Source organism: Prionailurus bengalensis, chromosome A3 (assembly GCF_016509475.1).
Source record: "Prionailurus bengalensis isolate Pbe53 chromosome A3, Fcat_Pben_1.1_paternal_pri, whole genome shotgun sequence".
Classification (NCBI taxonomy): Eukaryota; Metazoa; Chordata; class Mammalia; order Carnivora; family Felidae; genus Prionailurus; species Prionailurus bengalensis.
Window position 1 is genome coordinate 86,066,741 of NC_057354.1, and position 25,223 is coordinate 86,091,963.

Below are 25,223 nucleotides of genomic sequence, written 5' to 3' on the forward strand. Positions count from 1 at the left end.
CCCCATATTGTTAACTGAAGTAATTTTTTGGTCATTTCAATGAAAATTTGGAAATGGGTCCATTACGCCATGAGGTAAAGCCGCCTGAAATTCTAGGTGGTTCTTCCTTCTGAGCTCCCTCAGTGCATCCCCTGTGCTCCCTTTGGCCTTCACACTGCCTTTTTTTCTCTCCCCAAGGACTGCCCCTGCTTATCCACAAAGAATGTGTTCAGATTTTATGGTTCCTGTGACGTCTTGGCTGACAGCTTTCAAGCCATACTGATCCCTTTCCTTCCCTGAATGCTTTCTTTTTTATTCTTTCCCAGATAATGAATCCCTCATTTCTGCTGCCCTTGTCTCTAACTGCAAACTCTGCATGCATTGTGGTATTAGTAGAAACTGCCAGTAAACAGAGAATAGAAGAATTTGGGGGTCGAGGAGGACCTTAGCAAGCATCTTGTTAAACCACCTCGTATTATATATGTAGCAATGAAGCTCTTCAGAAGTAAGTTCTTCTCGTTAATGATAATAGTAATAAAGCAAAACCTATTTTACATTTAAGAAAGGATCACTTATATATTGTATCCTGCTAGCAAGTAATCCCATGAGGCAGGACGGGGTCATGTGCCCAGGATGACATAGCTCGCTCCTGAAATGTTCTATTTCAAAACTTTTGGAATTCACTCTGGTTTATCTTATGTAAATTCTTCCTAACACTGGGACAGATTCTCCTTAGTGATTTCTCTCTCTTGACTCATTTAGTCTTAAATTTTTCATTTTGAGAGACTCAGCCTGAAGTCTCTCAAAGAGACTTCCTGAGTCTCTTGAAGAGAAAGCTAACACAGAGTTATTACAAGTGATTTTTGTTTTCTTTATTAAAAAAATGACAGCAAACGGAAGACATATACACTCCCCATACTCCCACCTCTCAGGAAAATAACCTTTAACTCTACACCTTTCTGGTGTGAATCTTGCTATTATGATTTTCTGTGCTATACCACATTTGTGCTTGTGATTTTCCTATGCTACACTGTGTGCGTATATGGGTGTGCATATGTATATATTTTTTAACAAAACGGAGTCACCTTTTATGTACTATTTTGGAATAAGTGATTTTTAATGCAATAGTATACATTCAACATTTTCCCACGTCCTTATAACCCAATAAAGCATCATCTTTAAGTCTACATAGTATTTTACTTTATGGGCATACCATACTTCATTTGACTGATTCCGTGTTGTTGGACATTTAGTGGTTAATGGTTTTTAAACAATAGTGCTGTAGTGAATATCCTTATAAATAAACCTAACACGTACATTATTATCTCCTTAACTAAATTTTTAAGTTTCTTTGGTTGAAAGAGTGTGGATGTGTTTGCAGTTTTTAATATGTAAGGTCTGGTTTAGAGTCAGAGAGCTCTATCCAGAAGATGATGGGTCCATAATATTTGGGAGCTAAAATATTACTCCAGAAGAAATTGATCACACAGCCTGTTGAACTGTCAGTCCTTGAGTAACAGTTACCGTGGCTTTTGTCTTTGTGCTTCCTGCTCTGTATTATCACCGGGACTTCTCAGAGGATCATCTTTAGCTTAATAATGAAACTCACAAACATTCTACCCAGGGGCATGCCATGCCACCTGTGTTTGATTAAAATCGCCCAGATTATGTCTTTTGCCAATTCCATTTTTCTTGATCAGTTAAATAAATGCATTGCTAGAGGCCTGTGTTCTTGATATCAGATCCAGAGTCCTGCCTGAGTTGACAAATTAAGTTAGACCTGTCTCACCTAAAATAGGATTACAACACAAAACAGGTGCCTGATGGATGTTTTGTAGGTAATCAGAAAACATTTAGAGTTGGAAATGTATTCAAGATGGTTCATTTTCATCCTTTGATTTTATAAATGAGGAAACGAAGGCTCAGGAAGGCCAAGAGAATTATACAGCTGGTTTGTGTCTGAGCTAGAACTTGAACCCAGGTCTCGTGATGCCCAATCAGATACACCTTCCACTACCCTACGTTGCCTGCCTCTCAACCTCAGGGGTAGGGGAACAAAGATCAAGTGGGCTATCTACCATGCTGCAGTGGTGGCCTATGGACTATCACTTTCTCCAACTTCCGTCATTGCAAACACTGATAAGCAGTCACTGCATTTTTCCCATTGAGCCTGTACTAAGCCTCAGACATCCCAGACATCCCCCCTAATCAGAAGGAATTGTCATACAAGATGGAGACTCTCTGCCTTCCTTGCCACAGCTGTTTTTCACAGTGGGGCTGTCCATTCCTTCTCCCCCTATGCTGGGGAAATGTGTGTGTGTGTGTGTGTGTGTGTGTGTGTGTGTATGTACACACATGTGCACATATACACGTGTACACATGCACATGCACACACCATCACCACGACTAACAGTTCCGGTAAAAGTTGACTTTATGGGAAATACTATCCATAACTGGAAGTATCAGGAATCCCTCGTTCTCCCCCTTCATTAAGTGATAAGTGACAGTGCAGTGGAATGGAGGGGCAGGGTCTGTCCGGGAAGAATGTGTCCATGTGTGGTATAACATCTGTGTAGGATCATTCTGCTGTGCTCAGAGGAATAACTAACAGGTCTGGGAATGCAGGCCTGGGAAAATGAGCAAGTTGAAGTTCAGGGCAATAGCTGATGTGTGGAAAAAAAAATAAGACTAATAGAATGTATGTTTGAAAACTTAATAGAATCTTGAAAAAGATTGCTTATTATATACACATTTCAAACACCAATATAGAGTAAGTTCAATAAACTCCTCTGAATGTCCATTACTGAAATTAAACAGTTATCGAGATTTTATCACATTTGCTTTTACTATGTCTTTTTTTTCTTTGCTGAGACATTTTAGAGCAATTCCCTGATGCTATGTAATTTTATTCCTCATCCTTAAACATACATTTTCAAAAATGTGGACATTTTTGGGGTGCCTGGGTGGCTCAGTCATTTAAGCCTCTGACTCTTGATTTCAGCTCAGGTCATGATCTTACAGTTCGTGAGTTCGTGCCCCATACCAGGCTCTGTGCTGATGGCACGGAGCTGGCTTGGGATTCTGTCTGTCCTCTCTGCCCCTCCCCTGCTTGTGCTTTCTCTCTCTCTCTCTCTCTCTCTCTCTCTCTCAAAATAAGTAAATACAATGAAAATTTATGGACATTTTTTTCCCTAACCACATTGACTGATCACATCTAGCAAAACTCATTAATAATTTTTTGGTATCATCTATACTCTATCCATAATCTAAATGCCTCAGTTTTTAATAGAATCTTTTTATCAGGTTGTAGAATAAGAGAAACATATCATGACTTGTATGCCAGGCCCATCCCACTGTACGAATTTTTCATTGTCTACATCCTTAGTAGGACCGCAAGGTTAAAAATCACTGAAGACCAGGTGAAGGCCCTAGAAACACACACATTATTGTTTGTGTTTCCACAAACACACATTATAGAATGGAGTGACATCTATAGGATGGGTGACCCTGTGCTTGGTCATGGGTGCCAGGCCTCAGCATTGCCCTGGCTGGATCACTGCTGTGAAACACTGGAGCCCCAGAATTCATTTGGGCTTATAAAATACAAATACGTCAAACCTTTGAATGTGCTATTTATTGATGAATGTTAGTGACTAAGCAAAACCTGTTAACTAGAAAAAAATGATGAGCAGTGACAATCGAAGGATCAATAGTTCTCCTAAGTCCCTTTCTTGCTTTAGCACACCATGAACACGCAGCGGAATTTGCTGTGCTAATTGTCCCACAGTCCTACATGATGCAAAGTTCTACGCTGATGTCTGGGAAGGCAGTTGGCTTCTATACACAAATAGCCACATTGTCAACCCAAGAAACATTTACCACCCGATTGCCAAATCTCCACTTCACCTTGTGCTGAGGAAGAGGCAGCCTTGGCAGTGCTAAGTAGGAAGCACTCACAATTCTGTAAGCTTCTTGTTATTACAGTTGGCTTCCTGTTATGCAAAGGTAGAAAGAGGGGGGCCCTTAAACTATTGCAATGGATGGAGACACGCACCCACAAGAGGCAACTGTACTCTGAATTCCCAAGAAACATACAAGCTCCAAAATGTGGACACCAGAGGGGTGGCCCTGGAGAGGCACCCTAGGTTGAGAGCATTTGTGAGTGCAGGAGACCTTGCAAGCCCGAGACACAGGAAGCCACTTCTCTCCTTCCCTTCCCCCTGTCTCCACCCCCCCTTCCCTCTCTCTCTCCTTCTCTGACACCACCCCCCTTTCTTCTCTCACTCACTCTCTCTCTCCTTCATATTGCTACTGAGACCACATTTTTTAACCTCTTCCTGCAAAAGACAGTGATCTGGCCTAAGTGTCTTTCCAAAACAAAATTTGCCTTTTTAGGTTGAAGTGCTTACTTGCCAAAAGATGAAGGGCAGGGGCACCTCGGTGGCTCGGTTGAGCTTCCGACTCTTGATTTTGGCTCAGGTCATGATCTCACGGTTTGTGGGTTCGGGCCCCATATCAGGCTCTGAGCTGAAGGCATGGAGCCTGCTTGGGATTCTCTCTCTCCCCCCACTCAAAATAAATAAACTTAAAAAAATTTTTTTTTAAAATGAAAGACATTTCTACAAGCTATAGAACATGGGAAAATTAAACCTGCTCAGTTCCTGAGTACGGAGGCAGGCATTCAGAAAATAACTTTTAGAGATTTCTTTGATTTGGGTTATGTCAGTTTGTCTCATAACAGTTTTTAATTCATACTAAAATTAAAAACAAAGCTTAGAATTAAAAGAAAAATCTAGGAGAGTAACCACAGGATACACTTTTCCTAAAATTTAAATGCCAGGTCTTGAAACTGAAAAGATTTTAAAAGTTTCCCATGTCCCGAATGGTATGGGCTTTAAAACGGAGGGCAGTTTGCCTTGGAGAGAGAAAAGAGAAAAAGAATAAAGAAAGTGAGTCTGAAGGTTCTGAGGTTAAAGGCCTAACTTTCTTCTAGGAGGGCCATCTTTCCACAGTCTGGTAACCGGATAGGCAGGTGTGCGTGTACATGCATGTGTGTGTGTGTGTGTGTGTGTGTGCGCGGGCGTGCACGCACATGTGACTTTCACATGATTTGTGTGGCTCCCCACAGCCTCTTTCTCAGCCTGGGTGGTCCACCAGCTGTGAGCTGAGTTGTGGGCCCGAGTAGAGGGCTAGCCTGGGTTAACTCCTCCCTCTCATAGGTCAGTCACCATGGGCTTTGGTCGGAGTCCTTGGGTCTCTTCAAATGAGCTTGGGAAGAGAGCTGGTAAGACATGGCAGGACCACCTAATACATCCATCTTCCTGTAAGACTGTCAGGACAGTCTCCGTGATGGGCTTGGGCTTTCAGCACTGTCTTTTGTCACTGTTTTCTCAAGACCTATTGAGGCTTACAGAGCCTACAACGGACAGGAAAAGTAGAACAAAATTATTTATTCATAATATTGAGGCAAAATGGACACAGGCTGAAGCAGGTGTCTCACATGAAGGGCTGGGAATAGTGCCTTTGTTCCCTTGCCCAGGGCAAGGGTAGCACTGTCTCTTCTTCACTTCCCATTTACTGTCTGCCCCTGTGAACTGTTACACATTGGTTCCCAATTTAGGTGCCTCTCCTTACCACTAGAATACATGCTTCCCTGTGGACAGTGTAGTCTACATATGGGCATTGGGCTTTGAAATCCAATTTCTAGCAGTATAACTGGGGCCATTCATTTCACCTCTGTGAGCTTCAGATCCTTGTCTGTAAGACAGAGATGACCTTGTCTGTAAGACAGCTATTGTGTTTCCCATAAAGAGTTAGCATGAGCATTAAATGAAACTAGATTTATAAAGTGTTTGCATTGTGCTGGCATGTGGTAAACACTCAATAAATATATCACTATAGATACACATCATTATTAGATCAGGCTTTCTATCTTCTATTGGCCACTCTGCTAGAGTGGGCGCATGTGAATGCATCTAGAAATCCCGTGAACAGGTAAACTGGTCAATATTTGTTGCATATATACAATACCTGATAGTGGCTTGCTTTTCATTCTAAAATGTTTATTTCACTTAACCAATATATATTGGGAAACTTCATTTAACCAGATACTCTTCTAGAAGGTATGTTTAGATTGGTGAAGAAATTGGTAAAACCACTGGGCCCTTGGGAACCTACTTGTTGATGGTTGAGCTTTGATTCCATTGTCTTCATCAGTGCAACTCTTTTCTAATTTTACCAGAAAGAAAGCCTCAACTAGATGCTAATCTCTCCTTAACACTTCTTGATTCATGACTGATTATGAACCCCCCTATTTTATACAAGGAGAGTGTGACATGGCTGATGTCATCAAGAATTAGGGCTGGGACTGGGGCAGCCATTGGCAACAGGGGGTGATGGAATGAATTTTTGTGTGCCAGGGTGCACAGTAAATATTTGAAACCCTACAAGTCTCAATCTTAATTTAGAAGGTTTCCTTTAGTTTTTAAACCCGGCCCATTACCTAGCCCTCTGCCCTGCTTATAAGAAATGCCCAATAAAATTTTCTGATTGGTTAATTAAAGAGATAAGAGAGAAAGGGTTTTTGTTGTTGTTAAAAATCCATGCTATGAATCTTTTATTTGAACATTACTCAACATTATTTTCTCTCCATAACTCTCTCTCTCTCCTTCTCTCTGTCTCTGTGTCTGTCTCTCTCTCTCTCTCTCTCTCTCTCTCTCTCTCTCTCTCACACACACACACACACACACACACCTCTCACACACACATGCACACATACACCTCCCTAATTTCTTCATTACTCCCAGTTAACTTTTCTGCACCAGACACTGAAGCTCCTCGGGATACTGAAATGAATAAGACACGGTTCTTGCTCTCAAGAATCTCTTTATAGTTCCAGCAACTTATCACCTGCAGACTTGTGATAAAAACACAAAGATGTTTATCCCTGAGGCCATGGGGCCTCCAGTTTACCTTTGTAGCCAAATATACCTTTCTGAGAGAAAAAACTGAGATCAGAAACTCAAATACTTCTTCAAAAAGAACCTCTTGCTTTTGAATGGTGCTTTGTATCCTTAAATGAGCTCTTGCCGAACATGTGAGGTTGTGTAAGTGTGCACTGTACTAAGGCCTTGACGGAAAGGGTGAATAGGGCTGAAACCCACTGGTGCTCCTCTCATCAAGCTATTACTCTGGTGTGGGGCTGCATCCATCCATCCAGAGACAGAGGAGCCCATTTCTCCACTCAAAGGCACCATCTGCTCCAAAGACTGCTCCTGGCCCAGAGATGTGAAATGGGCCTGAACTGGCCCTGGATTTTGCTTGGCACAGAATCACAGCCTCTTTCCTCTCATTTTGCCCTTCCAAGTGGTAGCCCCTGCTCTATCCCCAAACTCTTGGTGATCATGGATTTTCTTGCCACACTTCCTTTTTCCCATATTTAGACTTTCTGTAAGGTCTTTTTAAAGTCCCAAGGAAAACAGTAACCTTTTCTGTCCCTTACCTAAGTTTATCTCCATAGCCTCGATTTAAAAGTGCTTCCCTCTGTGCCAGTGCCCTGTGTGCCCAGGCTTTTCTTTGGTTTCTGAACATCTGTTGTGCTACTTTTCAGATCTGAAATTTTCACAGCACTCCAATCTCCTGGCATTCACTTGCACCTCTCCCCCTAATCTCTTTCTTAATTCCCAGGCTTTACCAGTCAACACCAGAGCTCTGGAAAAGTCTACAGCTCTTGGTCCAGCCTTGCATCCCTCCATGCCAGGAACTGGAGTCCCCTGTCTGTTCAAACCCACTTTGTCTTCTGACCTCCTTCCCTGCCTCTATGACTAGGTATTCCAGATCCATGAGCTATTTGGGGACAGGGTTGTATCTGGGTGATCTTCTATCCCAGAACTGGACATGGTTCCTGGTGCACACCACGTGCTCAGCCAATGTATGTTACGCGAACAGATGGAGAAGGCTACCTTACTCGAGGTGACCCCAACGCTCACACAAGTCTTCGCCTCCCACTCCTCCTTGTTTGGCCAGGTGCTGAGGTCTGGTGGTTCACCTCACAACTGCCTCTCCTATTCTATCTTTCTCCACTACAACCGTCCAAATTAGGCCTCTGGATTTGCACCCGGAATATTGTACAATGTCCGACCAGTCTTCCCTTTTTCCTTTTCTCCCTCTCTCCTTCCTTTCATCCCTTCTCTCATCTTTGTCTTTTCTCCCATTTAACATAAAATCTAGTCCATTTTAATAATAATAACCTCCATTTAATGCCCATGTTCTAAGAAACAGACAGTGGTTTGGGTCTGTCCACCTATCATTATTCATTCTTATAGACTAGCCACCAGCCTGGTATATATCATTATCACAATTTCACAGAGGAGGAAATGGGTCCTCACAGATTGAATATGACTCACCCAAGGCTACATATGTGGAAGCCTGTGCCCTCTGCCTTCTCTTTGTCAGGCACTGTGTTAGCTGCTGGGGATTCAAAGATGAGCAAGTCCAAAGGAAGAGCCCCTATGTCCTTACAGCATACATGGGGAGGGAAGACAGAGTAAGAAAAAAGGACCAGGCAGGATGAGAAGTGTTTTGATGGACATGTGTTCCCAGTTAAGAGATAACAGAGCCCACGGAGTGACTGAGTCTGACAGGGCTAGGAAGGTTTCTCATGGGAGATGTGGCCTGAAGTAAGTCTTAAAGGATGAACAAGAGCTTTCCAAGAGGTCAAATTGGGGGTGGTCGGGGATGGGCAGGGAGAATATTACAGCAAAAAGAGTATTGTGTTGTCACAAATGAAGTGCAGTATGTGTGTGGAAAAGGAGCAGGAAATGCAGGAGGAAAAATATGGACTCAGAACTCCTGGTAGGGAGTTTAGCCTGCATCTTTTAGGATGAAGGGATTGGAGGGTCATCTGAGGCTTTAGGCAAGAGAGTAACATGAGTAGATTTGTGTTTTAGAAGGACCATGTCATAGATAATGTCACCAATGGACTGGAGGTGAGACTGGTAGGAGAAGAGACACATCAGGAACTATTGTGGAAATCCAGAAAGAGAATAGAAGGGTCCACAAAATCAGGGAGGGGGTGAATAGAGAGGAAGGCTAGATCAGAGAGAGAGCGTTGTTGGTTGTGGTGACTCTGTGGAATGGGGCAGCTTTCTGGTTTAGTTGGTTGGCTGGGAAGACATCACTCACAGCACATCATGGAGATCAGGGGAGGTAAAGCAGGTTTGGGTGTGTTTGTGGGTGCAAGGCAAAGGGAATGGTGGAGGTAAGGAGGGGAAGGTGATATATTCACTAGCAATGTGGTGACCTTGAGATTCCTACCGAGGTACTTGCAGGCAGTTGGATGGTTGAGACTGCAGCTCAAGAGAGGGTTTCTGGGGGGTGAAGCGTGTAAATTCTACTCTTTTTTCAAAGCCATTTAAACATGGTTCTCAGACTAATGCACCGCTCATATCATCATATTGAGAAAATACCCAGCTTTGAATGAACTATTAGCATCTCACCCATAGATTTGAAGCCATCTAAAATAGAAGAAAAACTGAAGTGGAGTTGAGAGCAGATAGAAGAAATATCTCAAAAGTTGGCCCTAGAAGATTTTGTGATTGATTATTTTTGGGGTTAGGGGTCAGAAGATGGGAAGATGAAGAAAGGAAGTGATCATGCTTCCCAAGATGACTTCTCTGTTTATACTTCTGTCTTGAATTTTCTCTTGCTCCAACTTGGGGTGGAGAGTAGGTAACTTCTACTGCAGAAGCATCATCTGGCACTTCTGGGCATGTGGCATTTCTTCCATTTTTCTTTTCTTTTTGGTGCCCTCCCATAATGCAGAGTAAAATTCAGCATACACTGTATGTACTATTATGTAACTCATCCATATTTTCTCATGGGCCTCCCTTGCCAAGGTACATGAAGTGCCTCCATAGTACCTCTCAGATCAAGGCTGAGTTCCTCACTCAGCCACCTGAAGATACTTCTTCTCAGGGACCTCTAGCTTGATTTTCTATTTGATGAAATGCTGCCCCATCATTTATAATCCATTTTTGTTTCATACTTAGTAATGATCACACTCAGATTCCAGGAAGTGCTAACCAGTAGAACTTTCTGTGATGATGGAAATATTCTCTATCTGTGTTGTCCAATACTGTAGCCGTGAGCCACATGGGGCTACTGAGCACTTGAAAGGTAGCTGGTGTGACTGAGGAACTAAATTTAATATATTTTTAATTCATTTGCATATACATAGCCACTCACAGCAAGTGGATACTGTGTTGGACAGCACAGTACTAGGGGGTCCTTCTTTCTCTCTCTACTAAAGTAAGGGTGGGTTTCTGATTTTATGGAAGCCCTCACTTCCCACTTCCCCAGAGTTTTCTGTAAACACTTAGCAACTGCCTTCTGACTTCCCACCTTGCCTCGTTTGCCCGCAGCCCCTTCTCCAGCCCACAGCCTGGCTCAGATCTCCTTCCCTCAGGGCTGGGAGCGTGCACTCTGTGTGCAATGACTGGCTCACAAGCGAAGCTTATCACAGTTTTTATTTTCATTATGAGAAACAGCTCCATTAATAGTAACAGATTTCTTTGTTTACTTTATCTGGGAACAAGTCACACCCACAAAGAAGAGAGACTGTTCAAAGGAGCTAACAAGGAAATTTAGCCCCAAACAAGTCAAACTTAAAGCCCATCAGGATTCCTTCCTTGATATTTGAATCATTTCATGATAGGTCTGGCTGGTAAGCAATGCTGAAGGTCAAGGTGGGAGATAGCTCTGACATGGGACAGAAAGCTCCCTTAGCCTTAGCCACTGGCTCATTGGAGCCCTAGCTGTCACCTCTGCAGTGTTTGGGACTAATTCTAGCCTTGTGGAGGCTTGTACAAAGCTATCCACACTCAAACTGTGGTGTATAGCCATACCACTCACAATGAGGATGAGAACAGGTACTCAAGAAGCATTGGGTGGAGGTGTGGGTGAATGGTATCATTTCTGGAATATAAAAGATGGTCAGTCAAGGCCTTGACCATATGCAGGCAGACAAGATGGTTGCCTATAAGGCACAAGGGCATCAAAGTCCCTGTTGGCCAGGTCTGAGAACATAAGCTCTCCATACCTCCTCTTGCTTTTGCCAGGACATCCTATGATGCACAGATATTTCTAAAGGATGTTTTGTTTTCACATGTTTGTCATTGTCTTTGCCACAACAGAGCATAAACATTTCACAGAACTAACCACAGATGAATATCCCAGCAACTAAGTGCTGTGCTGAGTTAATTCTTTTCAATTATAGTGTCTTTTTGGCTTCTGTTTCCTCCATCCCACTCCTTCAATGCTGTTTGAGACCTGTGGTTTCTCCCATTGTGGTTCTAACAATTTCTTTGGGTCTCTGGGGGTGGCTCAGGATGCCTGAGTCCTCAAAACATTCATGTGACATCTGCTTGTTTCTCTTCCTTCCTGGGCTGGCTTCATGTGGTGACATCACCTCAGAAGCCAACTAAAGGCTCCTCATTATGCCCCTGTTAGGAAGGTGGCCCTCCCTCCCAAGTCTGATGCTGCTTCAGGTAAATGGTCACATTGGGCTAGGCTATGCTGAGGCTATTAAGCTGAAGGAGAACTCCCCCAAATTTTCTGGAATGCCTCACTCTTCCATTTTTAAACAAATTCTGTGTGAACCATTCTTTTCATTTCTGCCTACAATCTATCCTCCTTCTAGGACAGATAGGAGTCTTTGCAAGTAATGGTCTCTGACCTAGAGAGACAGAGCTGTATACAGTTCCTCAAATTCCTTCCTCCCATTGTATTCTTGCCAAGACCCTCCTATCATTCTTTTAGATCATTTACGCAGACTTACAGTACGTGACTAGCCTCAGAGTGGCTGTTCTTTGAGTGACAGGTGGAAGATTGGAAGATCATGAAGACAGTGGTTAACTGAGGAGCAAGATCTAAGATAAAATTCTTTTTTTTTTTTAATGTTTATTTTGAGAGAGAGAAAGAGCATGAGCGGGTGAGGGGCAGAGAGAGGGAAAGAGAGAATCCTAAGCAGGCTCTGCCCTCTTAGCACAGAGCCCAACGTGGGGCTCCATCTCACTAACCGTGAGATCATAACCTGAGCCGAAATTAAGAGTTGGCTGCTTAACTGACTGAGCCACTCGGATGCTCCTAAGATAAAATTCTTAACTGGGGTGCTAGGACACACTGATACAAAGCAAACCCTTTGCAAGCATGCTGCCAAATTGGCATCGAAATGTCAAATGACTTTTTTCGGCAACTGAGTTTCTGCACTGTTAAGATGATATCTGTCTAAAAGGAGGAAGAATCAAGTATGCTTTGTCCCCTGGTGTACCACATGCTATGATCTCTCCAATCTCTAGTGGGAGGTGAGGGGTCACTGCAAGTTACAATGTATGTGACAGGAACAGAGGCTCCTTGTGAGGATCAAGGGAATAGAGTCCTCTGGAGACAGCAATACAGGACTGAAGGGTAAAACATGTAAATAGGGGGATAACTCTGAATACAATTAGTCTGTGATGTCATATGAAATTCTGGTATCCGGAAGTATGCCATGAGCATAGATAAAGTTTGAAAACCACAGGCCTAGAAGGAGATAGAAAGAAAGGAGTCAAAAGCAATAGGAAAAGTTGTCGATTCAATGCGTTAAAGATAGGAATGAAGGAAGAGAAGAAGTTGATTACAGAACAACATTCTCAAATGCAGAGGGAAGTTTAGGAAGCTGTCAGAGATGATCTCCAACCTTGTAGCAGGAACTAATGTCACCTGTTAATAAAACTAACAAGTGACTTTAGCTTACTTTGGACCAGGTACTATCCAAGTTATATATATTTATACATGTTAGCTTGTTTAATCTCCACGATAATTCCATAGAATTATTATCCTGTTAACAAGCAAGGAAACTGAGGCTCAGAGAAGTTGTGTAATGTACTCAAGCGTCCAAGGGCCAGAAAAGGAAGAGCTGGTCTCCAACCAGGCCGGGTGAAATGGGCAAGAGTGAAGTTGGCTGCATTCAGCTGCGTCAAGAATGTTCCACGGACCTGCAAAAGCTGAAGAAAGGGGCTGTAAGACAGAGACTTCTTCCATCAAGGATAGGAGTGCAGGCACTGGGGGCTGGCAGCATGTAGCCAGGATGGCACTCTGATGTGGTGGAACTCTGTAGAAGGGCACTGTAGAACTGGCAGGAAAGAAGGGAGGTGGGGCTCAGAGGATATGTTCAGCAGGACCACAGGCCTGCTGATGGATTGCTGGGGAGGGAAAGAAAGGAGACAGTTATCCCACCCCGGAGTTACCTTGGAGACAAGCTGTGGACACTTGGATCTGATCCAGTGACAACAGAGCTCTGGTGTGAAAACAAAAACCAACTGCGAGATACCAAGGGTTGAGGGTCTGAATTCAAATTCCCCTGCTGTTTTCTGCTGGCAGATTTCATTTTCCTTTCCAGTGCTTGTGTGTCGTCAGCGCATGGAAGGGCCCAACTGGCTGATCCTGTGGTAGGAAGGCAGCTACAGTGAGGCCCCTGGTGGAGCATAAAGGGCTGTAAACACTCTCAGAGGGCAGGGGACAGAGCGGCACTCAGGGACACTGGGCAGGAGCATTCAAGGAGGTGCCAGCTTCCTGCACGTTGGGGGCGTGGACTGGGCAGGGGGTTCGGGGCCTGCTGGGGAGGCACGCTGCCGGACGACGCGAGGTCCCAGCGGGTGCGCCAGCTCCTGCCCTGGGGACAGTGCCCGGCCAGCTTCCGGCTGCCTCTGCAGCTGCGTGGGAGTCCCCGAACCCTCCAAGCGGGCACTGTTTTCTCTCTTGTCAGATACCGACTCCCACGCAGGAAAAAGGAAGCACCTTTTGTCAGATGCTGCGGCCACTTCCTCTTCAGAAGGCTCCAGCCAGCCTTTCTCTTTGCAGAATGACGGGGCCGGCCTCGGGCTCCGGACTTCTTACGCATCGGGCCTCCGGCTGCCTCCGGCTTCCCTGTCCCCCGCCAGCCCGCGTCCTGAGCAGGCCCCTCGGCTGCCCCTTGGGGGTTCGGGGCTTCGTCCCTCCTGCAAGCCCGGCCCCGTGAGCCCGGCCTGACTGGGACTCGGCCCCCTGGGGCTCCCTCTGTGGCCTCGGCGCCCACCCTTTCTGCACGCCGCTTCATGTCCCTCAGCCAGCCTGCCTGTCTGTTCCTCTCCACAGCTCGGTCCAGGAGCGTGATGACCGGCGAGCAGATGGCCGCCCTCCACCAGCCGTCCGCCCCCAACCCGCTGGAGAGGCCCATCAAGATGGGCTGGCTGAAGAAGCAGAGGTCGATCGTGAAGAACTGGCAGCAGAGATACTTTGTGCTGAGGGCACAGCAGCTCTACTACTACAAGGACGAAGAGGACGTGAAGCCGCAGGTACCAGACCGGCTAGGCTGTTGGTCCCTGTTGGCAGGGCTCCCCTGTGTGCGCACGCAGGTTGGGGAGGCACCCGCAGGCCTTCTCCCTGGGACTGGACCCGCATCCATCTGAGAAGTGTTCCCTTCTCCTTTCCACCAGTTTTTAGGGAGGTAAACTGAGTCGCAGAGATGACAGGTGATCCTCCACGGCCAAGACCGGGGGTGTGCACTGAGGAGCTTCCCAACCGCAGCCCTTAAGTCAAGGCTGGCGACATGGTCTTGGGGGGGTCGCGGTGTATGAGGGCTCAGAGAGTGGATTTGTGTTCAGGAGAATTGGTTTGTTTGATCGACCAATATTTATTGAACATCAGTTATGCACTGGACATAGGTACATATGTCCAGGATGTTCTGGACAGGTTGTTCTGGATACTTGAAATCAACCAGTGAGTAAAACGGATAAAAGTCCCTGCATGTAGAAATTAGAAGATAAGGGGAAAGACAGAAAGTAATAAATAAGGAGAGTATGTGGTTTGTTAAGAAACAACTAGTTCCAAGAAAAAAAAAATGAGTTAAGGAGAGATCAACCATTTGGGGGATGTGGTACAATTTTACAAAGGGTGGTCAGTATGGCTGCGGAAGAGAGGCAATTAGTCAGGTGGGTCTCTGGGGAAGGAGGGCTTCAGGCAGAGAGGAAAAGCAGTGCAAAGGCCCGAAGGTGGAACATGTCTGCTGTGCATTGGGAATAGCAAGGAGTCAACATGGAGGCAACGGAACTAGGGAATGAGATGGGGTCAGAGAGGGGAGGGCAGACTTGAGGGTCACAGTGCAGATAGCAAAGAAGACCACTACACTGAGGGCTATGGGAAAGCACTGAGCTATGGGGAAGAAAGGGGATATTCTTTGGCTTATGTTGTAAAAAGATGGCCCTGGCTGTGGTGTTCAAAATAGATTCAGGGCCAGAGGCAGGAGGCATGGTGGTAATCTAGGTGAGAGGTTGTGTCATTTAGAATGTCGGTGGGAACTGTGGGCTAGAGGAAGATGATCAGGTTCTGGGTATACTTTGAAAGCACAGCAAACAGAATTTCCAGATGGAATGGATGGGGTCAGAGAGGACTTTGGTCCTAAATCTTGGGACTAGTGATTCCTCATGGCCAAAGTAGTGCATGAAAGTGAAAGGGGGTGCCATTAGCAATTATCCTGGGACCCCAGGTATAAACTGCATGTCTTGGAGCAACCAGGATGACTGGTCACCCCATCTAGAGTTCATGTTTGTGGAGGTGGAAGAGCGGGGTTGGCCAGAAGGAGCCTATTCGGGAAGACAGATTCCAGAACCTTCTGGATTCAGAAAAAAAGCCCCAAGAAGGGTAAGGATATTGAGGGTGGATGGCAGGGTACATAAAGAAACTAGACAGTCATTTTGGGAGAGTGCAGTTCTCTTTAAGAATAAGCTTCGGGGGGCGCCTGGGTGGCGCAGTCGGTTAAGCATCCGACTTCAGCCAGGTCACGATCTCGCAGGTCTGTGAGTTCGAGCCCCGCGTCAGGCTCTGGGCTGATGGCTCAGAGCCTGGAGCCTGTTTCCGATTCTGTGTCTCCCTCTCTCTCTGCCCCTTGCCCGTTCATGCTCTGTCTCTCTCTGTCCCAAAAATAAATAAACGTTGAAAAAAAAATTTTTTTAAAAAAAAGAATAAGCTTCGGGATCTGTGACACATCAGCAGCACCTGGTTAAGCAGGCCCTCCACTTGAGGGCTGTGGGTGTCGGTCACTGCAAAGGTTGGAGAAGGGCCAGAGACCCCACCACAGATTGGGTTCTTGCTCAGTATCCTGTGCCTGGTAGCCAGACTTTCTTTTACTTTACGAACAACCCAGGCCCTATCAGAACCAAGCAATTATAGGCTAAGGTGATGGTGAGTAGCCGATGTAGGAAGTCTTCCCCTGTGCAGATTGAGGGAGGCGGCACTAATACATTAGCCTTCCCAGATCAGCAGAAAGGATAGCTCAGTGGGGTTTATTTCCACGGGGTGTAGACGGTGAGAGGTGTCATATGTCCAAGCTTGGGTTCTTTTCCTGGCTCTTCTGCTGTCTGGCCATGTGATTATTTCATTGTTCTGGGTCCTTCTTTCTTCTTTTGTAAAATGATACAATCATACCTGGCCTGCACTTATCACAGGCTCAAAATAATATGAAGCATGTGTAAAAAACTGTTTTGTGAAAACATAAACTGATGTCAAGGGTGAAATAAATTATTGGAGGTCTTAGCTTCTCTCCTTTACTTCTGAAGGAGGGAACTCAAAATCCTCTCAGGATTAAAGTAGCCTAGGATAATTAGGTAAAGCTTCTTCTAGGATGCCAACTATGTTTTCTTTTTTTTTTCCTAAAGGAAATCTGTTAATACAATATGATCAATAGGTTGAGATCAATAGGGTGAGATCAATAAGTCAAATAAGGAAAAACTACGCAACCCCTAAATTGTGGCTGCAAGAAGCATTTGATAAAATCAATTACTCATTTCAGTTATAAAAAGTTTTTAAAAGCTTTTAGGAGTAAGATGATAATGTATTAGAAAGAAAATTTTATTTTATATAGATTTTTTTTTTATCACAAAAGCTATCTGTGTGCATGGCAGAAAATTTGGGAGATGCAGAGAGCACAAAGCAGAAAATGAAAATTATCCCATTAACAAGAAATAACCACCTAAATCCTCACTTCTTCTAGTTCTTTCTATACATATATAATTAGAAACTCACTTATTCTAAATACAAATTAGTATAATAATATTCTTTAATTTAAAAATTAATGATAAGTCATAAGTTATTATTAAATATTCTTTTACAATATAATTCTTAATGGTGGCTGAACAGTCTATTGTATGGACATTCTATAATTTATTTGGGCTGTTGTTTTTATATTATTATTACAAATAAGAGTTAACGGGGCATCCTTGTCTGCTTTTTGTATACCCATAATTATTTCACTAAGGTAAAGGAAAATCTATTAAAAATAAGGTACTTTTGGGGTGCCTGGGTGGTTTAGTCGGTTAAGTGGCCAGCTCTTGGTTTTAGCTCAGGTTATGATCTCACAGTTCGTGGGTTCGGGCCCCGTGCTGGGCTCTGTGCTGACAGTGTGGAGCCTTCTTGGGATTCTTTCTCTCTCCCTCTCTGTCTCAGCCCCTCCCTTGCTCACACACACACACACACACACTCTCTCTCTCTCTCTCTCACAAAATAAATAAACTAAAAAACAAATTTAAAAATAGAGTACTTTTTTTAAAAAATGTTTTTACTATTTATTTTTGAGACAGAGAGAAACAGAGCATGAGCAGGGGAGAGGCAGAGAGAGAGGGAGACACAGAATCCAAAGCAGGCTCCAGGCTCTGACTTGTCAGCACAGAGCCTATTGTGGGGCCCAAACCCACTAACTGCAAGATCCTGACCTGAGCTGAAGTTGGACACTTAACCAACTGAGCCACCCAGGCGCCCCCCAAAGAATAAAGTACTTGTTAATTGCTATCATTTAATGTTGTTTTGAGATTCATAGACATTGCAAACATCTAGAAATGGCATAAAAGTTACAGACATTAGCTAAATTCTTGGAAAAAAGTGAAGGTATATTTCTATGCTATGTTTCATACCATTCATGATTCTGGATAGACTAAAGACTTAAATGTAAAAAAAAAAAAAGTTCATAAAAATCCTAGAAGAAAATGCAGTTATCTGCATAATCTTTGGAAGGCAGGTGTTTTTTAAGCATAGCATAAGCAACAAAGACAGCACATGGGAAAGACTAATTTAATTGCATAACTAAAGATGTCTGTATCTTAAAAACCAACATCATAAAGTGAAAAGGCAAATAATAAGGAAGAAAATATTATATATATGAATATCATAAACAAATATTCTTAATATTTAAAATATTCTTTCAAATCTATTTTTAAAAGTCCAAATAGTTCAATAGAAAAATGAGCAAATGGCACAAATAGACAATTTACCAAAGAAATATAAGAGCCAATACGTGTATATAAAAAATTCAGTCTCAGTAATAATTAAAGACATGCAATGTAATCTAACAAGGCATCACTATCCCCTTAACAAATTAGCAAAGATTTTACAGAAATTTCAGTGTTGGTAAGGACAGGGAACAGGAATTATAATGCACAGCTGATGAAAATGAAAATCTGTACAACCTTTCTGGAGTGTAATACATGCCTTTTTAAAAATGCAAACTCTTCAGTGCACCTGGGTGGCTCAGTCAGTTAAGCATCCAATTCTTCGTTTTGTCACAGGTCATGATTTCATGATTAGTGTGTTCAAGCCCTGCGTAGGGCTCTGTGTTAATAGCATGGAGCCTGCTTGGAATTCTAATAAATAAGTAAATAAATAAATAAATAAATAGACTTTAAAATTTTTGCAAAATCTTAGACCTTGCATTTCTGATTCCAGGAATTTAACCAAAGTGTTTGCTTAAGACTGATGTGGATAATTAAAAATCCCTGTACAGATTTTTACCACTGTATTGTTTTTAATAGTGATATTGAAAACAATGCCCACTAGTAGGGGCTAAGTTATATCAAGGAATTTTTATATATTTATACAATAGAATACAATTCTGCTGTTTGTGTCCTAAATTTATATTTTTTGAAATAGAAAGATATCCATAATATTGCTTTGAAAACAAAACCAGAAAAAGCCAGTTTACATCAGGGGATGATGTATGTACTAATCCCATTATTGAGGGAAAAAATAATGAATCTGTATTTATGGAAAAAGGCTGGGAAAGAAATACACAGACCCGTTAGTAGTGGTTATCTTTGAGAACTGGAATTTCACACAATTTTTAATTTTCCTCTTTTTTGTCCATTTTCTAATTTTTCTATAACAAAGGTATAAATTAGTTATAAATTTATTTATTTTTATTAAAATTTTTTCGATGTTTATTTATTTTTGAGAGAGAGAGACACAGAGCATGAGCGGGGGAGAGGCAGAGAGAGAAAGGGAGGCACAGAATCCTGAGCAGGCTCCAGGCTCTGACTTGTCATCACAGAGCCTATTGTGGGGCCCAAACCCACAAACTGCAAGATCCTGACCTGAGCTGAAGTTGGATGCTGAGCTGAAGCAGGCCCCAGGCTCTGACCTGTCAGCACAGAGCCCAACATGGGGCTCAAATTCATGAATTGCAAGATCATGACCTGAGCTGAAGTTGAGGTTGGAGACTTAACCGACCGAGTCACCCAGGCGCCCCTAAATTAGTTGTAAATTCAAAAAGAACACGCACACATTCTATTCCTTTAAAAATCTCAAACAGAAACCCCAGTGATCTTGGAGCATTCAGATGAAAAAGGCTCTCATGTACATTGATGATATGCAAAAAAGTTGGCAAAACTTTCTAGAAAACCCTTTTGGCCAGATTTCTAAGAGTGACAAAAAATATCATATGCTTACACCAAGTCAGTTTGGTTTTAGGAAGTGATCCAAAAGAAATAAGATACATGCAGTGCTGTTTATAATGAGAAACTTTGAACGTAATGTCCAACAAAGGAGAATGACTAAATAAATTATGGAACCTATATGACAGACTCTTGTGCATACTCCCCGGGAAGCTTGGGGCTCAACAGAAGGCAGTCTAAGTGCATTTTCTTCCCCTGAGGTCTCAGCAAGGTCTGTCCAGCTTTAACAGCACAATGCTCTGTAAGTCTATAACTTACCTTCATAGAACTCATTCCCAAAGGTTCTTTGTTGGGGAAACTGTTTAAAACAGAACCTCAGCAAACTGCCCTCAAGTCCCTACTACAATGATGGTTCTAGACAATCCTTCATTAGTTGTCCCCTTGGGTCATCTCCCGGCTTTCTGGGACGTTCCCGCAGGTGGCTGTCTGTCAGTGGTGGGAAAGTGTTTCACAAAAGGCTTTCTGGTGGTGAGCTGATAATGATGCAGCATTAGCCAATATCCGTGGTGTAAATGCCCCATCATGGCTGATTCAAGCTGCCAACATGACATCACTGAACACAGAGTTGAGAAGAGACATGCGAAGCACAATGTTTCACAGTACTTTTACTGCACAGATAGATGTAAATAACCACACATACAGAAATAATAGTAAAATCTAGTAAATAATTAGGAAACTATGAATTCTGAGTATTACCTTTTTTTTAAATAAAATATTTCATTGTAAGCTTATAGAATTTAACTTTTGATACCAGCTGTGGTTAACAGCTGGCTCACATTGTTCTTGAGAATGTAAGTTTGTTCTTGTGAGCTGCTGTGAGCACACCACTACCAGGCTGTCCACTCTGCTTCATTGCCCTAGGACTTGTGGCCTCCAGCACGCATGCCCACCTCCTTCCATCTTTGTACAGAGTCCACCCCAGTCGACTGACTGTGCAGGTGAAAGGGACAGTTTGGTCCCTTCCCTGCCTGGGGCCATTTCCCTCCTCCCCATCAGTGTCCCCACCACCACTACTGTCTCGGTTACCGCTTCCCGCTCTCCTCTCTTCATTTATGATGTTCAGGGCTCTTGTGCTCAAGCTGAGAAAGGGCTAGCGGCACCTGGATGGCTCAGTCAGTTGAGAGTCCGACTTTCAGCTCAGGTCATGATCTCACAGTTTGTGGGTTCGAGCCCTGTGTCAGGCTCTGTGCTGACAGCTCAGAGCCTGGAGCCTGCTTTGATTCTGTGTGTGTGTCTCTCTCTCTAACCCTCCCCTGCTTGCACTCTGTCTCTGTCTCTCTCTCTCTCTCTCTCAAAAATTAATAATAAACATTAAAAAAATTTTTTAAATAAAAAACCTTTATTAACCTTTATTTATTTTTGAGACAGAGAGAGACAGAGCATGAACAGGGGAGGGGCAGAGAGAGAGGGAGACACAGAATCTGAAACAGGCTCCAGGCTCTGAACTGTCAGCACAGAGCCCGATGCGGGGCTCCAACTCACGGACCATGAGATCATGACCTGAGCAGAAGTCGGACGCTTAACCGACCAAGCCACCCAGGCGCCCCTAAAAATTTTTTTTTTTAAAGACAAGGAAGGGCTTGCAGTTTTTCATTTATGTCTTGGTGGGAATAAGTTTAACTGATGGTTATTTCTTCCAGCAAGTAAGTGGGACTTGTAAGTAAAGCCTTACTTGTCATTCTGAAATTCCACTGACTGGGATTTGAATCACAACTTTCCTATTAACTCGCTTTGTGATCTTGGATCAGCTCAGTAACCTCTCTGACCCTTACTTCATCTCTCCATTGGGGAAAACAACAGTTTGCCCTTCACAGAGTTTTTATGAAGATTTAATATGATAGTGTATTTAGAGCATTTAGCACAGAGCCTGGCACCTAGTAACTGTTCAATAAATGGTACTAATATATTTTGTATTTTATTTTTACTGTTTTGGGATGAAGGTGATTTGGGCATATCAAATAATAGCGTAGAGAGGTATTTAGAAGAGGCAGACACCTCTGAAATTATACTTTCCTTTTCTTCTGCCAGGCAGTGCTCTTTCTTGTTTAAAAATAATACAGCTTTTGGGGTGCCTGGATGGCTCAGTTGGTTAAGTGTCTGACCTCAGCTCAGGTCATGATGTTTTGGTCTGTGTGTTCGAGCCCCGCACTGGGCTCTGGGCTGACAGCTTGGAGTCTGGAGCCTGCTTCAGATTCTGCCTCCCTCTCTCTCTGTCCCTCCCCTGCTTATTCTCTGTCTCTCTCTCTCTCTTTCTCTCAAAAATAAACATTAAAAAATAAAAAAAAAATACAACTTTTTATTCTAATGCCATAACTCATGCAAAGTAGGCCAGCTGCACAATCTCAGGGTCATTTTTTTTTTCTGAGGTCATTGATATTATTTAAAGACGATGATGATCATGTAGGTGGGAGTTATTTTTAAGTAATAAAATTAGAGAAATGTAGAAAAATGCGGAATTCCCTTTTATAGATATTTTTTCTTTTTCTTTTCCTCCCTCTCCCTCTTCCTCCACCCCATCCTCCACTTCTACTCTTCCTCTTCTGTCTTATTCCTCCTCCTCCTCCTTTTCTTCTTCTTCTTTTTCTTCTACTCTTTTTCTCACTCAGTCTTAGGCATTTTTATTTCTAGACTCTCAAGAAACATTTGTTCTTTCAGGCTCCTGAGCTGATCTGAGAGTTTGTTAAGACTGTCAAAAGTTCGGAAATAACAGAAGTAAAACCAATACATCACCAAAGTAGTAATTAGTAAAAGTTTACTGTGTACACACCAGAAAGACAGTTTGCAAACTGGAAGTTCTGAAACCAAAACATGGACTGAAGCTCAGGGATATACTGTTATAAAGCAGCTTTTTAAGTGAGAAAGCAGTGACTGTTTATTCTTCACAGTGATTACTTACAATGTTAGAATTTCCTTAAATGATAGGGAATTGGTCAGTGATTACAGCTCAAGTTTTGCTTATGATTTCCAGAGGCATAAGCAAGAAACGATCCAGGTCAAGTTTGTCTTGCAAAGTCAGTGAAATGGAACCTTGTTTGTATGACTAAATGGGTTTTATTTGCTCATGGAATTTTCAAGGCTGATCTCTGTTTGTTTTTGATTTTAATAGATTCTTTGATGCCAATCCTGTCCATTCACACTCTGTTCCAAAGACACATATGTTTACCCAGCTAGCATCAGACATGCTGCTATCATGGCCAGTGAGAAATTCTGACAATTCCTACAAATAAGCTGTGTCTCTTTGTGTAGTCACTTAGACTTCCAAAGCATTGGTTTCCTCATCTACAAAAGAGAAGTGACAAGTTTTGCCATGCTTCTGATACGGAGCTGTTGTGGGAATCTAATGAGATAGTGCATGTGACCGTGCCCTGTGAGTGGTAGAGCACAGAGCAAACACATGCTGGAAGTGACTTGTGTTTCTGACAACATATTCGCATAGAAGAGGCCACATGTCCTTCGCGCCCTCACTCTCTGCCATGGATCCATGATCCTCCTCCCCCCTTCCAGGGGCCGTTGAGCTGATGGGTCCCCACCACCTCAGCTTTAACTCACTTCTGAGATGAATTACCATTTTGTCACTTACTAGCTCTGTGACATTGGGCAAATGTCATAGAACCTTTCTGATTCCCAGTTTCCTCACCTGTAAATGTGCGTAACCATACCTTGCTGGGAGGATTGTTGCAAAGACTAAATGAATGATACATTCAAGGTGCTTAGCAAAGGGGCAGACACTTGGGATGTGCTGCTCAGCAGCTCTTGCTGCTACTAAGTACCCTCATCTTCTTGAATGGTTACCTGTGGTTCGTCCCCCAGTGGAGTCCCTGGCAGCCGGGCAGGTAGAATGGTACGCCACACTACCTCTGCATACTATCTCTGCAAGGCCTACTAGTCTCTGCCCTGCTTACAAAGATCAGATGTCTGGTTTGGCCAGGAAGTCAGGTGGTTGGAAAAGTACGAGGAGACAGGTGTCAGCGATGACACCCTTTCCCCTCATTCTTCTGTCAAGATTTGTTCTTTTCTCTCGAGGCACCTAGCTTACTCTCAGATAGCTGTCACTTAACTTGACAGAGACCTGAATAGCAGAAGGGCCCCATTCAAAACTGGGATACTAGCTTTTCATGTTCCTTTCCACCTATCTCCCTCACCTATCCCGCCATTATCCTTTCTGTCCTTCAACTTAATTTTAGTTTATAGGTGACCAAATTGCTGCTTATCTTAAGGAGCTAACTTTTGGTCTTTCAGGGTTGCATGTATTTACCAGGAAGTACGATCAAGGAGATCGCCACAAACCCAGAAGAAGCGGGGAAGTTTGTCTTTGAAGTCATTCCAGGTAGGCAACCAAAGTGGGGACAGAGGTACATTATATTCCCATCTTACTTCTGGATCCTAGAAGTCAAGGCTGAGTCTGTCAACCCGCTAACCAACCAACCTAGTAAGAATGCATAGTTATTCTGTATATAGTTAATGAACCTATACTAGTTCATTAGCCTGCAGGCAAACTAAGTGGGCACATACTTGGTACAACTCTGGAAGCCTTTCGTCAGTGCACGCTTGCAGCCAGGTGTTCCCTAGGCCCTGGGACACTGCTCGGAAAAGTACATCATTCCCGCTCACTGAAAGGAGCTCGGTTTTGAAGCTGAGTGGGACACTAAAATTAATAGTTAAAATATGGGGCCCCTGGGTGGCTCAGTCGGTAAGCGCCCGTTTGGCTCAGGTCATGATCTCATGGTCTGTGGGTTCGAGCCCTGCGTCGGTCTCTGTGATGTCAGCTCAGAACCTGGAGCCTGCTTCAGATTCTGTGTCTCCCTCTCTCTCTCCCCCTCCCCTGCTCGCACTGTCTCTGTTTCTGTCTCAAAAATAAACATTAGGAAAAAAAAAAGAATCAGAGATTTAAAAAAATAGTTAAAATATAAATTGAGTGATGTGAAACTGTCATTTTGGTAGGTCAAAAATGGTCTACAGTCAGTCACATATGGTTCAACATGACCTAATAAGAAATGACAGCCCCAAATTACTGAGCACTTAATACATGTCAGGTGCTGAAATTCACCTATTGTGCGTGTTAGCAGCACACTAGAGGGTGCTTTTTCCCAGGCTAGAGTTACCTTCCTCAAATACATCTGGGGCAAGGGGAGGCTGTGTTTGTCTCAAGGGGAATCCATGTTTGTGTGAGCCTAGCATGCAACTCTTCCTCTGAGGAGGAGGAGAGATGGATAGACCGTCAGATAAAAACCAAAGGAGTGCAGTTTGGAAAGGAGACCACCTGGGAAGAGCTGAACTTAAAAAAACAACAACTTGTTTTTCTTTGTTTTCTATAGTAATAGCCAGTTTTAGGATTGATTTCTACATTATAATTTCCTCTAGTTATCCCCCAAATACCAAACATTTACATGGCACTAACTCTGTATCAGTCACTATACCAAGTGTACCAAATATATTTCTGCTTCCCCCTGT

The 25,223-nt window shown here is 43.3% G+C and overlaps 1 protein-coding gene across 2 annotated transcripts in view; it reads left to right on the top strand.

Moving 5' to 3' along the window:
* ARHGAP25 (Rho GTPase activating protein 25) overlaps positions 1–25,223 on the top strand; it is an 89,792-nt gene that overhangs the window by 27,081 nt on the left and 37,488 nt on the right. For both annotated transcript variants that reach the window (XM_043603547.1, XM_043603548.1), the window contains exons 2-3: positions 14,152–14,351; positions 24,012–24,099. In XM_043603547.1, the coding sequence (XP_043459482.1) occupies positions 14,152–14,351; positions 24,012–24,099 (288 nt within the window). The remainder of the gene's footprint in view (positions 1–14,151; positions 14,352–24,011; positions 24,100–25,223) is intronic.